The 16503-nt window shown below is 42.6% G+C and overlaps 1 protein-coding gene across 1 annotated transcript; it reads right to left on the bottom strand.

Moving 5' to 3' along the window:
* Positions 1-9986: 9986 nt before the first annotated feature.
* Positions 9987-14160, bottom strand: LOC146963313 (phospholipase A and acyltransferase 4-like). The gene is made up of 4 exons (XM_085767766.1): positions 14025-14160; positions 12779-12887; positions 12405-12679; positions 9987-10523 (listed from the first exon to the last, which is right to left on the bottom strand). The coding sequence occupies exons 1-4, from the start codon at positions 14037-14039 to the stop codon at positions 10398-10400; spliced, it is 525 nt and encodes a 174-aa protein (XP_085623892.1). The 5' UTR covers positions 14040-14160; the 3' UTR covers positions 9987-10397.
* Positions 14161-16503: the final 2343 nt, after the last annotated feature.

The raw sequence follows: 16503 nt of genomic DNA, 5'->3' as shown, positions 1-16503 counted from the left end.
GTGCCTCCTATTTCGAATAGCACACTAAATCGTGAACCGCTTCCTGAACCAGTAGGCGGAGCAACGGGCCGGCGAGGCTTCGGACGTCATCTCATACGTCTCATGCATCGATACACGCTTCGATAAAATACAAAATACTTCCTGGATTACTCGACGCGCGCTTCGAAGCCTCGGCACGGCAAGACCCATCACTAGTTATGACCTTTCTGGCGTGACCGTGGACTTTACACAACAGCCAAAGAAAGACAGGAGCTGAGGAGACGGCGAGACAGACACTGCTGCTCCGGTACGTTGAGCCGCCATCTTGGCTCTGGCGGCACCATTTTTGAAAAGTAAGGTGTGTTTTGAGGAGAAGCCATTTAATTAATGGTGGAAGGGATTTAAGATTAAGAAAAAACGTTTATGGTTTTCTGGGTACAAGAAGAACTCCAATATAGACCAGAAACTTAAAAAAAACTAACGAACTTCAATCTCTGGCTTCCTCTCCCTCTTCTTGATTTTTTACAACTTCTCTGGTAACTGGGAAACAAAAGCACCATCCTTTCTTTCTTGTAGAAAACAAACTGCACACGAAATGCCAATGGTGTTAATCCTGGAAAACGTAGCTACAATAGATTATCATAACCTAAATGTCACCACATGTTTATAATTTTCTACTATTTTATAATGTAGAAAGGAAAAATACTAAATATTCTCACTTATTTCAGGTCTGTAGTGTTTGACAGGATACGTTTTATCCAGTTTATCTAATAACGATAATGATATTTCATCCTGCCAGTGTATAATGTCTTGGAAAAACACAAAAAGACATGATTAAATGTCTTAAAAACTTATTAGCGCCACTTTATTTACTTACAATGAAACAAGGAAGTACTTCTAATGATTTTAATCAGTGATTGTGACTTTTACCTTGATATTGTACAAATATTGACTGATAAACGTGCGGTGGGGATTTTTCCACCCCTGAATGGTGACACTGTATGTAATCAATACAATCCTGCATATGTACATAAACAGGTAAACTTGTTAGGCTTTACTGCTTTACCACTGCTGGTTAGAGGGGAGGCTAAGCTGCAAATTTGTGGATGCAAAGACCTATTTATTCCTATTTCCGAGACAGTCGGGCCCATTCAGCCGATGCACAATCTCCGCCATTTACCTCCCGTCTATTTCTGTGACATATTTATACCCACACGCGTCAGCCTCAGTGAATCTACCTGTGTTTTGGGCCCGAGCAGGATAATTGACACAGGAAGCCTTTGGAAATAAACATTTGCACTTATTATATAGGCTATGTTGCCTGTTTTTTTGAGAGCAAGCGCGCACAGAGACATGCATGTGAGAGCAACAGAGGACAGATAAGAACATGTGTGCACGCACATAGAAGGCATTCATGGCAGGCGGTAATAACATAGTGCTGCTTTTGAGAGGCCAGCCACAGTTCTGCGGGTGGAGAGGGTACATACAGGAGATGTTATTGCTCTATATGTTTATAACGCTGCCATGGAAAAATAAGAGGCTCGGCCACAGGCATTTCCTTGGCTCCTCTCTCCCCAGTCACCTCTCCAGGCCTGTGTGGGAGGGAGGCAGCGAGCGTTTATATGAGAGCTGAGCACATGTCATACTCCATCATTTCAGAAATAGGCATCCCTATTTCTCCTTCTCCTTTTTGCATATATTCTATCACAAACTCCTTTCACCAGCCGGCTCTTGTTTCTTCGCCCCAGCCCAACTATTTGCTTCTTCTATTGTCTGGATCCTGCAGCGGCAACCTCTGCAACACTCTTATTTACTTGAAATGTTGATTTAGTGTAACTTTAGACACATGGGAATTCATACAGGGAAATATTTGGTGCATCTATTGTTTGGATTGACCCTCGTGTTGCTCACTACTGGTTGGATATAATGTCGGGCCACCAAGGAGTTGAAGTGTATTTCACTGCTGCATGTTTGGGAGCTGCTGCCTTGAATTTGAGTCTCGACTGCTGTTGATATCTGAAATAAAGTTTGGCTTCATGAGCAGCTCAGATTGTTGAAACAAGGAACCAAGGCTGTTGAAAGACTGAAAAAAGAAGTTTGGCTAAGTCAGGAGAATTGTCCCAGTTTTATGGGTTAGGGAACTGGAAGTGTTTACGTCGTATCCTGCTCGGCCTAAAGATGTCAGTACGTCTCGCTTTAAGTGCTTTCAAGATCACTGAGCAGTCTCTGAAATCACACAGAGCTTTACAAAGACTTGCTTGAGGTTCTTGAAGGGTCAGGGTCAAAGCCTTTTGGACGAGCAGTGAAACATCTTCATCAACCTGAAGGCCTTTTTGGATTAAGACCTTATCCACACGAAAACAGAGCTTTCCCTATACGGCTTTTTTTTCTTTTTCATTCTTTAAAAGTTTTCCGTAAACACAGCAGTGTTTAAAGAAATGTCTGCGTACACACAAAACCACTGAATACAAACTCATACACTCTTGCTACACTTGCTACACTCTTGAAATGCTGATGCGATACAAAACCTCTGCAGATACTCCTACCTAACCTACAGGCTTTAAGTCCAGTTGTCTTTGTAAAGCTCAGTGATCTAGCAGGTACTTAATGAAGCCAATGGATGAAGCCATCTTTCCAAAAGTCTAGAAGCCTTACAGATGAGGGTTGAAACATCTGCAGCAACCTCAAGCAACTCCAGTTTTTGAAAAGCTCTAAGAAATATCCCGACCTGGAAGACTCGTCACAGACATCTCTTTAACGCTAACCCTAAATATTAAGGCAATGACTTTGTTTGCGATTGACCATCGATTGCGTGAAGGTCTGAAAAAGGCAAGATTTGAGTTTTTCCCCTTTATCTTCTTCCCATACTTCCACCATTTCCTGTGTTTTCCAGCTGAGTGCCTTCGGTGACAGACAAAAAAGTCACAGCTGTGCAGAAGAGAAATCCATAATGACTCCACCAAAGCCTTTATTAAAAAGCCAATCTGCTAACATGGCAAGTTCACAAAGTCAAAAGTGTTTCAGGCTGTTTTGAATATCCAAAATATAAAAGCCTGTCATCATAGGTATGTGATGAGTTGCACAAAAGATGATAAATTGCACATTTTTATTTCATGATGCGACGCGAACTTCAGTCGAATTGCACCGACCTTCCCCTTGATGAGCTTAGTCACCACAGCTCTTGTGTGAAAACATACAGTGGAATATATCCATGCCTCGAAAGGCAACTGCCTCCATGACTAAGGCTTCTGTCAGCGCTTCTTTTTACTTTGACTTTTTATTTATTTTTCCGTCTCATCTCTATTAAACATGAGCTTCAAGGACACATGCAGGGTGTGGGGCTTGAAGGAAATGGAGCGTCTTCTTCTACTGTTGCTCAGTGTTGTTCTAAATGATAGTGTCAGCCTATAATGTGAATGTAAATAACAGCCGAAATCATGTCACGTTTAATTATTTTCAGACACAGCTATCCTCTGTTGGTCCCTGCTCCTCTGAAACCAGCTCTCTGTTTGTGATCCAGAGGATAATTAGGCCTCGGAGCACGGCGGTGAATGTTTGGTCTCACTCTGCTCGGCTTTAAAGAGAATGCTCCTTTTGGATGCTGTAGTATGAGCGTATATATCCCTTAAAAAGGCAGAGCTGTAGCTGCTTGTGCCTCTGATGTGCCATCCAACTTTAAAATACAGCTTTGCGAGCTCAGTCTTCTTCAAAGCCTTCTTTTCTTTGGCTTTTTTTTTTTTTTTGCCCCCTTCTGCCAGCAGCTCCAGCTTCGGCGCTGCCTTCTGCCTCCAAACGTGATGAGTGGAGCTGAGTGAAGAAGTCGGGTGAAAAGCCTTAAAGCGACTGCAGCTAATTCATGAAACGAGCCACTATCTCATGTTGCTGAAAAGAAGTTAAAGCAGCAGGAATAATACCCAAGACCTGTCGGATGAAATGGGACATTGAGCCGCTGGTGTTTTGTGAGTTGATCACTTTTCTGTTTAGGATTCGCTGCAAGTAATCAGCGTTAAAAAAAAAAAAAAAAATTGAAAAACCCAGCTCTTTCATTCTCTTTGACTCTGAGGCCTAATGGCTTTTTTAGTAACGACTTTGTGTCTTTAACGGCACAAACGCCATTAACCCAGGCTATTGTTATTCTAATCTCTCTCTGTCAGCGGCCACGGGGGCAGAGCCCTCGTCTCGTCGAAACAGTTTCCTCATTGTGAGCATGGAGGGAGGGGGCAGTGGTGGTGTTTAGGAGGAGGAGGAGGAGGAGGAGGAGGAGAGTGGAGGTGTTTCAACCGCTGCCACCTGAGTGGGCATTGGCATCCACAAAATCTTACATTTAGGGTGGTCCAACCCGCCATCTCTAAACCGCGTCCTCCTTGGCTCCTGCTCTTTTTTATGTGGTCGTATAGCTCCACTACTTCCCCATCATCCCGCCGCCTGCCAACGCCCCCTCCCAGCCCCCCTCTGCTCTCGACACAAAAAGCCCCTCACACGACGAACAAAGTTTCACTGGCCCTCATTTGTTGACTTATCTGGCATGGCAGAAGTTCGCCTTTCGAGAGAGAGAGAAAAAAATCCTTAAACACTGTTTGTTGAGTTTGTTTTGCTGCAGGGAGGCGGCGGACTGTTGCCCCCCCGCCCCACTCTCCCACATCCACGATGCCCCCACTCCCCCCCTCTGCAGACACACAGGAAGAGCCTCTGCCATCTCCTTCACGACTCGAGCAGGTGCAAAGACAAGGCTCAATGACATCTTTGTACCGAATGGAAGAAGTTTCGGGGGTTTGACAGCACCCACCACCTCCCATCCATCTGCCCTTTGGGGAGAGTGGAGAGTGGAGAGTGGAGAGTGGGGGTGGGAGGGGGGGTTGAACGTGAGAAGTTGGGGGCAACCATATATCCTGAGGTGACACGGACACCAAAGGTATAGTTGGTTTTTTGGCTTTGGCTTTTACTGGCTGCAGTGATTCATGCTGGCTCGCTGCTGTCCCGAAGCCCACAATAGAAACTCACAACACAAACGTCCTGTTTAGTCGCTCAGACTTCACAACAAGATGCAAACAAGACTCTTCTACAGACCAGAGAAAGCACCTCCATATAACTGCAGCCAGAAATAAAAGTAACACAGGAGCTCAATTAATGAACCGTTTCCCATGAACTTGAGCTGATAAGAAATGACTGTAACAACCACATGGGCTGCCAGGTGGGCATATGCTGCAAATGGCAAGAAAAGCATCTCTGGTGTTTACTGGCAGCTTTTTAAAGACACTGTCCCAGATTTATGTCCACTGGGATGTCGTCCAACACTCTGTTTCCTGCTCTACCCACATGTTGCTATCAGATGTGACAATCCTGCCGCCTGCTAGTCCACGATGTGAGTCTCACTACCTTTGCAGTGATCTCAGATTTCAGCCCCGTAGTGTAGAAATTTTCCATTTTTCAAAATGCACTGGCTCAGTATACCTGCCTTACTGTCTCAGTTTTTTAAAGGGATAGTTCAACATTTTGGCAAATTGACCCATTGCCATAATCCCTATAGTCATAGCAGTAGGTTTGTTACCTTTATTTGTCGGTGCAAGCTATTTTTAGAACGGCGGAGCAGAGCCGCGAGCTGCTCAGAGCTACACTACGGAGGCTCATAGGATTTCTTGGTTTCCCTCATCAAACTCATCAAATACACACTCCAACAACTCCAAAACACTCTGGTGGACAAGTTGTGACCTGCACATTCACCACGCTATGAGATAATAACAGAACGTTACCAGACAGAGTTGTTTTAGAGGTAAATTCATGCAAAACCGCTGATGCGCGTTGCCTTCAGGCACAGTTTTTCAGCAAGCGGTCTCTGTATTTACCTCGAAAACGACTCCGTCTTGTAACGTTCTGTTATTATCTCATGGCGTGGTGAATGTGCAGGTCGCAACTTGTCCACCAGAGCGTTTTGGAGTTGTTGGATTGTGTATTTGATGAGTTTGATGAGGGAAACCAAGAAATCCCATGAGCCTCCGTAGCGTAGCTCTGAACAGTTTGCGACTCTGCTCCGCCGTTCTAAAAATAGCTTGCACGGACAAATAAAGGTAACGAACCTACTGCTATGACTATAGCGATGATGGCAATGGGCCAATTTGCCAAAAATGTTGAACTATCCCTTTAAGGAAGATGGTGAAACTATGAGGGTGGAGACTTATGCTAACCAAACAGAGGATCCACAAAATCCTTATTGGACTGCGCTGAACCTCAGCACTGACCATTCAACGCTCTCAGAGCCCATTCACACATACTCACTTCATGCGTCTTAGATCGGATCAGATCTCAGAAAGTGAAGTGTAAATCCACACATTTCTAGCGTCCAAGATGATTTGAAATCCGATTGTTCAAGCCTGCTCTGTACACGGTTTTCCTGCCAGATGAAGTCGTTTATCTGATCCTCGATCAGTGCAAACTGGGAACAAGATCCCTCATAACTGTTAGTGCAGTAACTAATCTGTGATGTCATTGATATCCTCTGGACTTTATCCAAACACCAAGCACTTTAAATGACAGGTGTTAAATAAATCTCAGGTATCGACATCTCTCTCAGTTTGACGGGTTTCCAGAAGAGACACTTTCTCATGAGATTACATTTTCATTTTTCATTTCAGTGAAGACTCAGCCAGGAGCTCAAACACCGTCAGCAGAGACTCCAGGGAGAGCGATGCCACAGTGGACAGGTGAGGGAAGTGCAGTTCAAAGACACGGGGGCTTTACTGAGGATGGAGATGGCACATCAGACTGCAGACCTCAGGCGTTTACCACTTCAAGCGTGTGGCCAGGAGGAGGACGTGTCTTTGAAGCTTTTCCTCCAGTGATGTGGGTCATGATGGCCTGACCCAAGAAAAACACCTCCACACACTCAGGTAAAACTATTCTCAGATACAGGTATTTTAACCCTCCTGTTGTTCTCCTGGGTCAAGGAAGGAAGGAAGGACGAAGGGATAGAAGGAAGGAAGGACAAAGGGAAAGAAGGAAGGAAGGAAGGACAAAGTGATAGAAGGAAGGAAGGAAGGAAGGAAGGAAGGAAGGAAGGAAGGAAGGAAGGAAGGACAAAGGGAAAGAAGGAAAAACGAAGGGAAAGAAGGAAGGAAGGAAGGACAAAGGGAAAGAAGGAAGGAAGGACAAAGGGAAAGAAGGAAGGAAGGAAGGAAGGAAAGAAGGAAGGAAGGAAGGACAAAGGGAAAGAAGGAAGGAAGGACAAAGCGATGGAAGGAAGGAAGGACAAAGGGAAAGAAGGAAGGACGAAGGGAAAGAAGGAAGGAAGGAAGGAAGGACAAAGGGAAAGAAGGAAGGAAGGAAGGACAAAGCGATAGAAGGAAGGAAGGAAGGAAAGACAAAGGGAAAGAAGGAAGGACAAAGCGATAGAAAGAAGGAAGGAAGGAAGGACAAAGGGAAAGAAGGAAGGCAGGAAGGACGAAGGGAAAGAAGGAAGGAAGGACAAAGGGAAAGATAAGAGGAAAGAAGGAAGGAAGGGAGGCAAAAAGGATTGTGGAAAGAAGGAAAGAAAGGAGGATGGAGGAAGGGAACAGATTGGGTCAATTTGACCCAGAAGGACAACAGGATTATATAACCTGCTGCATTTTTGGGGCATCCTAATTGTATACTCAGCTTATAACTGAATGCATGTCAGCCATTTTTAATTCTAATGACAGAAGAAAATCCAATAAACAACAAAATAAAACGGATTTAAAACGTCTAATCATTGTTTGCATTTGAGGTCCTGCAGCATCACCACATCTCTCTATCAGGGGGACACCGCTGCACATTTGTTATGCATGGTGATTATTTCCGAGCTGATTCGGAGCCTAATGATCAGCCACGATAAGCCGTCCTCGACGACTCCACAAAATGCAGAGAGTGTGAGGTTTTATTATTTCTGGAGCCGTTCCCATGGCCCGAGCCTTTGCAGCCCACCCTGGATTTCATGGAGCTCTCGGGCAGAAACCTCAAGAACAATGTGTGGCGCTGTGCTGATTCTGGGGACCATGCAGGCGAGCCCAGCTGCCCCCACCTGCTAGCAGCTTTACTGGCTTGGCCCCGGCCCCGAGGCCTAGCTGTTGCTATATGCTGCAGGGAGGGGAAAATAAAAAAAAATAATTTTTGTATTAAGTCTTTAAAGCAAGTGCAAAGTTGCAGATTGAGATCATTTCATGTGCCTCCTGCTGCTGAGAGTTTAGGTCCGGAAAACAATTAACTCAAAGAGACTCAAGTCCAACTATGGTGATTCACTGTAGGCGACGACTTGTTGATGAATTTTACACGATTTTGTCTCAGCGTGACATTGATGTCGGATTCGTTTCACACAATTTATCCGTTTGTCAGTTGCTAAAATAAGGAGTGATGATGATGATGATGTCTCAGTGAAGGACAGTGCTTAATCATCCATACATGATACTCTGAGCAGCAGCTGTCTGTTGAGTCTGTCAGTTTTCATACTTATTTAAAATAGTGTCATTCACATTGACAAGACAAAAATCTTCAACAGCTGGAAATTGATCTAAACTGCAGATGTGAGATTTGCTGTTGTTAATATCAACATTTTATTTTACAGAAAAAGATAATTTAACAATTAAAAATGTTTAAAAAATATTAGTTCAATGAGATAGATATTTGTTTTGTTTTGTTTTTGGCCATTCAGCTGGTGGGGGGAGGAGGAGCCTGAGAGAGAGTGTGTGTTTGGTTATGGTGATCCTTCGCTCAGCTGTCGAGTCCAAACACACACACACACACACACACACACACACACACACACACACACACACACACACACACACACACACACACACACGTTTGTATGGCTATCTTTATGAGGACACTCACTGACATAATGTATTCCCTAGCCCCTTACTCTAACCTTAACCATCCAAAACAAATGACTAACCTTAACCGTAACGGTTACGGTTAGGCATTTAAACCTAATTATAATATCCTAGTTATTATAAAGTCTTAGCCCTCAAACAGCCCTTGGAAGGGGTCTGAGAAAGTGAGAACCAACCAAAATGTCCTCACTTTCCCCAAATGTCCTCACTCTGATGGTTTAAAACTTGAACTGGTCCTCACATTTATAACTGTACAAGTACACACACATACACACACACACACACATCAAAGTTCCACAGCCAATCAGCTGCCAGTGTGTGTAGATACATAACATTTGAATTTTATATACTAATGAGGACCTGTTGACAAAACAAAATCCCTACAGCCCATAACCTTAACTTTGATCCACTGTATTAAATCTTGAGATTATATAAAACATTATCCTAAATCAGCCCCCGTTTGAAAAAAATGTCCTCGCGCAAGGTGTCACTTCAACAGTGGTCCTCACAAAGACAGATAAACCAGACCACACAAACTAACCCTCCACAACCAATCAGCTGCTGGCGCGTGCAGATAGATGTATGCTATACTTGTGAGGACCCTTGGTGACATAATCAAATCCCAACAGCTTGCAACATAAACCTTCATTCACTATAATAAATAATAAGATAGTTTCCTCGTAATCGGTCCAAATTTGTAAAAATGTCCTCATGCAAGGTTTAACTCCAACATTGGTCCTCACAAAGAAGTTAAACCAAACTACACACACACATACACACACAGGCAGCATGTAGATGGTCTCGTGGTCTTGTGTGAATCCCCACCTGCCTCGGCTGTGACAGGGGTCCACATGTGCACAGGGGGAGATTGTGATGCAGCACAATGCTGGCACAGAGATGGTGAGTGGGTGGTGGGGGTTGTTGGGGGGGGCGAGGGAGTTAAACACTCTTTAAGCTCATAACTAGGCTGCAAGAAAAACATTAGTCAGTGTTCTCCTGTTCCTCTGTTTGCCTTTGTCCTCTGCTGCTGCTGCTCTGTGAATATTGACTATTGAGGATTATTAAGATCAGGGAAATGGAGCTGCAAACATCAACATCCTGCAACATGTTCAAAATGATACATTTGATAAGCGAACTGCTCTGCATTAAAAAAAAATACTTTACAGATTTCATTTTTCATTTATTTATTTACATAAATCAATACATTAAATATACAATTCAGTATTGATCACATAAAACAAATGGCTTCACTCCAGTAACTTATTGTAACCTAACTAAAATTATACTTCATATCAGAAAAGAAAGAAAGTTCTTTTCCTATTTTCTACATCCAGAACTGGGCTTTCAGACATGCACCTGAACCTAACACACTGAAGGTCCAGCAACAAACATGACAGAAAAGGAACAAGTTACCCAGAAGGCCTCTCTCTGTTTGCCTGGTTGTGTCCAAGGTTGTCTGTTTTGTGCGTTGACACAGTTTGCTTCATGTTTATGGTTTATTCAGATGCTTCAAATCAACATCACATCAACAAATGAATTGACTCAAACGATTTTTCTCATCTCACCCTCTCGTTGGTTTTACTTATATCTGTTCTTTCTATCATCCTTGGTGGAACTGGAAAACAGAGCAGCTCCCAGAGCAGCTAATGCAACACCGGCTAGAGCGATGCCTCCGACCACAGCCACCGTCTGAGCCGTTTCCACCTGCAAAACACAAATAAGACAGAGAGGCAGGAGGTCAAGGACGAGCAGCTCAAAATATCACAAACACCAATTTAATATTTGTGTCACACACAGTCTGCAAGAGCTGGAGAAATATTGATGAAATCTGTGTCGGTCAACGTCAAGTTTGATTTTCTTTTTACATTTTCTTATGTTCCTGGTCACAACACTGTGTTAAATTTAGCTGAGTATCCCTAAAAAAAAATATTGTATAAACAATTATCCCAAACACAACCTCAAGAAAACAATGAGAGAAAACAAAGAAGATGATAAAAAGATATCTTCAAGAGATTGAAGATGTTACATGTCAAATTGAAGATATGTAGAGGTGTTTTTCCTTGTGTTTTCTTAAGGGCCACCATAGTTTTCCCAAAGAGAGAGGGGTATCACAGAAAACTATGGTATATACCGTATATTTAACAAATAAGATTAATTCACACTTTAAAAAACAAATTCCATTCCTTCCATGTACAACCTGGCAACTCATATCTGATAAACATACAAAACGTGCAGCTATGGTGTTTTTTTGTTTTGTCCTATAGTTAACATAGAGGGCCATGCAAATGACGTGCCTTTCCCAGGAGAAACAATGAAACAGATTTCTTCTGCAACATGGGGAACTCCTCAGCTGCTGCAATTTAACAGCATCTAAGCAAAACCAGTGTAAAGTACATATTTACTTCCAATTAAAAAGCTAAACCAGTCCAGCTGCTGGGGATGTGTGGTCCTTTAATTCCGGTGCCACGCTGGTGAAATAGTTGCTTTTGTCTTGTTGGATGATTATATATGGGCACAACACGGTGAAGGTGACAGATGCACTAAGTGGGTTGATTAAACAAAAGCTTTTTTTGGAAAACTTCGCAAAATCAGATTGTTAATCATCCTCCGGTTGTTTGAAATATGGGCAATCACAATTTATTCAGCGCCACATCTGCTTCTTATCAGCTGTAATGGATTGTGTTAGATCTGTGTATTGTTACAGGTACCGAGATGCTTATGTGATAAACACATCGGGTATCCAGGTGCAGACGCTCACCAGGATCGTGCATCACTTTGATAAAAGGATTTCCCTCTGAAACGTCAATGCGATACGTTACAACCGCATCTGTTATGTTCTATTATGATTAGCCGTGGAGAGGTTTGTTTAATGGCTGTGTGACTTTTTTTTCTCCCATTTTCTTTTAGAGAGAAGATTATGAATGGGTTTAGATGAGTTATTTGATCTGCTGATTGATTCTATTCACATAACATCTTAGTTTGTTAGATGTGAGATTTTTCATTTTAGGCTTGTACTTCCCCTTTGTGTGCTGGGTAAACCTTACTAATCTCTACCTAAAACAAATAAGTTAAAACGCTACATAATTAAACCTGACATCATTTCATTATCCCAAACACCATTTTAATGTAAAATGACTTCAAAAGTCATAATGTTTGTCAGAAACATATTTATATATTCTGTAATTTCTGTGCTTGCATGCATGTATTAGTATCTCTCTGAAGATGCCACCCTGTTTATATAAAGCTCTCTATGGTCATGTCAGAGCTGTATTACTGAATTACTGCCAATGCAAACTGAACACAAGCAGCTGCGTCGCATTAAAAACATCACAGAGAGGATTTAACTGTGAAGCAGCCACAGGAAACTTGAATAAATCTTCTATAAAGATAAACGCCGACTGCCTTTTTTGCCACTGGGTCATTGAAAATGTTTCCAGATGAGTAATGGGACAAGATAAAGAAAGCCACAGGTGAAACCAGGTCACATCAAAGTGTATGTGTGAATCAATATAGCCTACAACTACGCTGCTTGAATACAATGCAAACTCATGATAGACAGTTCCTGTGCAGGACCAGTCTGCTCACCTGTCGAGACTCCTGCTTGCCGTAGCGTAGCTCTGTGACAAAGTGTTCACAGTTGTGACTGGTGACGGAGTAGGGCAGCTCTTGACCCACCAGCCGACACGCCTCCCTCACGATGATGTGACTCTCTCGAGGCTCGTACTCGTCGTCCAGGTGGTTGTTGATCTCGTACCTGTGGTGGCCGACCACCTCCCACAGCTTCTGGCGCCTGACCTGGGCCGTGCGGCTCTCCGTGAACATTAGAAGGTCAAAAGTCCCTGAGTCATCACCTGACTGATCTGTTTGTAGAGGAGACAGGAAGTTAAGTTAGGTGAAAGAAGTCCAGAAAGGAAACAGATAACTGATCAGGAGCAAGGTTAAAAAAAAACTTCACTCACTTGGAGGAATCATATGAACCACTTCATTTCCTCCGATGTAAACAGCCCAGTGCTGATACACCCCACGATGGATCTCGATCAGGTCTCCGGGCTTTGCTTCACAGTCAAACTGAGTAAAATAAACAAAATTCACAATGTAGTTAGTATAATTAAGTCATTAAGGAGGTATTTGTGCAAGCTTTGCTACTGCTACGTAGCCGATGTTAGCATAAACACTACAACTTCTTGTTTTGTTTCTGTTTCTCCTCCTCTGAAGCTAGCATGCTAACCAGCTAGCCTTGTCATTTTCTGATACCGAGTCACTCCAGGATCCTGGCCAGTGTTGTAAATGCTGCTAGGTGCTAATTTACCATATTGATTACATCAACAGTAGCTGTACGGTTTTGTCTAAAAAGTGGCTGTAAATTTAGCTAAATAAATGGTCAAACTATGGTTACAATAATAACAACAATGTTTGGATGAAAGAAAAATAACGTAAACCTCTGTTGTTATTAAGGAATCAAACGCCGCTCTACTGAGTCACATGACTGTGTGTTGTGTTGTGGTGTTTTTTTTGTGTGTCCTTCACAACTTCTCCCTGACAGCTAAACTTTGTGTCTTTACACAACATCAGTGCACTTTCCCATTTGCTCCTGTTATAACAACTCTGTAGCAGTGCGTATCAAAACAATCTCTTATCACTTTTACGCAGCCATGGCCGAGGCTTTTGGCACAACTGGTCAGAAAAACAGCTGTAGCTAAATGCTAGTGCTAGCTTTGAGCGCTCATGTCTTCTGTTTGGTTCTCATGCATGTGCAGGAAGCTTTTGTAACGACTGCCGCTCATGCACAAGTGTCTCGTCTTTCTTCTTCTTTCACAAAACACTAGAAATCTGAGTGTAAATCATCAAACAAACATTGCAGAGCAATCAAACACTCAGTTTACTCAGCTACAACTCAAACAAGTGCTTTAACTTCCAGCAACATGAATGTACCACAGACATTACAAAATCTAAAAGCTTAATAACATTTAGATGTGTGTTTTCATTGCAATTGAAATGGTAACACACGTAGGCTATACAGGTCAGGAGCAAACCAGGCTTTAGTCAGTCAGTCAGTCAGTCAGTCAGTCATGCTGCACTGCAGGAAACTAGAGCTGTGTCAGTGTAAATAGCCTAAAACATAAACACATCAGCTGAGACTGAAAAAAAGAAACAAAATCTACAGTAACTTGTGTCAGTGAGGGAGCAGAGCAGCAGGAGACTCACCAGTGTCGGAGCCATGTCTTCACTCCTGCATGTGTCCTCTGTTTCCAACAACAGGGGTGACTCAGCCCGTCGGTCTGAGCAGGAAACGAAACCTAAGAGTGCTCCGGGATTCCTGAGCTAAAAGTGATCACACTGGTGTGTCAGCTGATAAGCACCGAAATACAAACAGGGCAAGATTAGATAAACACATCGGTGCTCACTGGATATAACCAGGCTGCACGGCCTTAATTTGCAAATCATTAACTCGAGAGAGAGATGAACACACTGGACCTGGACTGCAGCCAGGCAGTGCTGAAGGCAGTAAAGGGTAGGTTTCGTTTCTTGGGAACTGGGCAGTGGGTACGTGCAAACACACACTGTCTCTGTGTTTTTATATCAACAACATTGCATTTGTAATTCTAGAGACAGAACTTCTGCATAAATCACACAGCAGTGATAGTTTTAACAAGAAAACAAATTCCTGTCTTGTTTCATCTCTCAAATCCTCTGGGTCCAAAATTGAGCTGGACTGAAAAAAACAACAAATAATCAAGCATCTTTATTTTTTAGTTTCTGAGCTTTAACTGCTAATCTGATATGATTTTGAATGTTCACACAGGGATTTGCAATAGGGTAGGTGTTTCAACAACATTGTGTTTTAAAGTGGGTCAATGAATTGACACTTAAGAAATATGGTCAGCAGCAGCTCCTATCTTATCAGATAGGAGTTCACTTTATTGATTTGTACATTATGTTTTTTTTCTTTTGATAGCCTATCTTGGTGGAGATGTGAACAGAGAGAGAGAGGAACCTTCACCTTGTCGCCCTCTCAGTTGATCCAGTCAGTCAGACACGGACAGAGTAGTTAATGAAACGTCTTCATGGAGTAAATTAATGTGTCAATAAGACGCCTCTCAATGAAGCACTCAAGGACGGACGCGGCAGCTCAGCTCTGTGAATAATTTAATTAGAACTCTGTTAGAGAAGATACATCAGAAGAAGAATGACATAGTTTTTATTAAATACAGTTATTAAATTGTAACCAAATGAATTTCACCAAGGCCAAACAACGTTTACAATAGGCAAATTTTTACTCCAATGATCATTTTCCGAGACGAAAATGTTGAAAATGAAGCATTAGGCAATGAGAGAAAAAAACTGAATAGCCTACTAGAGAAATTAATGGTTTGATTCCTTCATTGTCATTTTTATGTGTCAATTGGGTAGTTCTTCACTACTTTATGCTTCTGTATCTCCAAACCCAGATTGCTAACATGTTGGGCTTTCACACCGATCTCTTTGAGTCTGGATTTTTTGGTCAGACTTTTCCGTTTGATCCAGACCAAATTTACAGGTCTGAAATCTCCCATGACCCAAAATTTGGTCTGATCAAAAGAGGTGGTCTTGGTTGAGACCAAACAAAACCATGGTTCAGACTTTTGTAGCTTGAACAGGAAGTTGTAGTGGTTAGCCTATGCCATAACAGTGCAATTATCGTTGCCACAATGCCAGAAACTTGCTCATTCATTTCGCTACTTTGCTAACGAGCTAACTCATGGAGAGCTTTGGTGACAAGACTACGTCATACACACACTTGTTTACAAACCAATCAATGTAAAGTGTAGGGAGAAGCAGCATACAAGGACAAACAGTTCTTAATGCAGAATGAAACCAGAACCAACTGGATCAAATGTAGACAATGGAGCATAAACACCAACCATGGTTCAGATTTTCAGGCGCGAACGTCGAACAATAAGGCTGTCTTTACACTACAAAGTGGCCCAGTTCCGGGTTTTTCCTCTCAAGATCGGAGAGGAAAAAATCGTATCTGTAACACGAACGTGTAAACGGGACAATTACGCATGGAATCGGCTATTGTCAGATCAGATTCAGGCCCCCAAATGTGGAAATAACTCAGATACACATCTGCCAATACATCTGTAGTCTAAACAGACAGATCAGATATAGGTCACTTCTGATAGATCTATGTAAATAGACAGTCAAAAAAAATCGCATATAGGCAACAAATCGGAATTGGATATCAACGTCTGTAGTGTAAAGACGGCCTAATAGATCGGTTCTGTTGGTTCTCCTGCCCCCTAGTGGCCACAGTCTGTTAAGAGACCCTGAAACAATGGCACAAGTGAAGCAGTGGCAGGTGAATATCAGCCAGGATGAACTGAAGGGGGAATTTTAAAAAGGGTTAGTCTTTCATATTTTCAGGAAAGTTTCCAAGCCTGGGAGACCTGGAAGTTAAATTTCTCCCCAGTTCCTCATTAAGCGCTTAAAACAGGAAGCTCTCCATCAGGCCGGCCGGCGCAGGGATTCCACCGGCCTCTTAGGTCTGCAGGATGTTTGGAGAGTTTCCCCCCACTCAGATCAATGCTGCTGTGCTTTTTATTAAATACAGCTGTAATACAGTATGTACTGCACCGCCGCCAAGAATCACTCGTTTTTTTTTTCTTCTTCTTCTTCATCTTTTTCTTTTTTCTTTCCTCTC

This window comes from Trachurus japonicus, chromosome 22, assembly GCF_045865225.1.
Source record: "Trachurus japonicus isolate A0001 chromosome 22, Traja_1.0".
NCBI classification, from domain to species: domain Eukaryota; kingdom Metazoa; phylum Chordata; class Actinopteri; order Carangiformes; family Carangidae; genus Trachurus; species Trachurus japonicus.
This window is presented reverse-complemented; position numbering and strand designations above follow the sequence as displayed.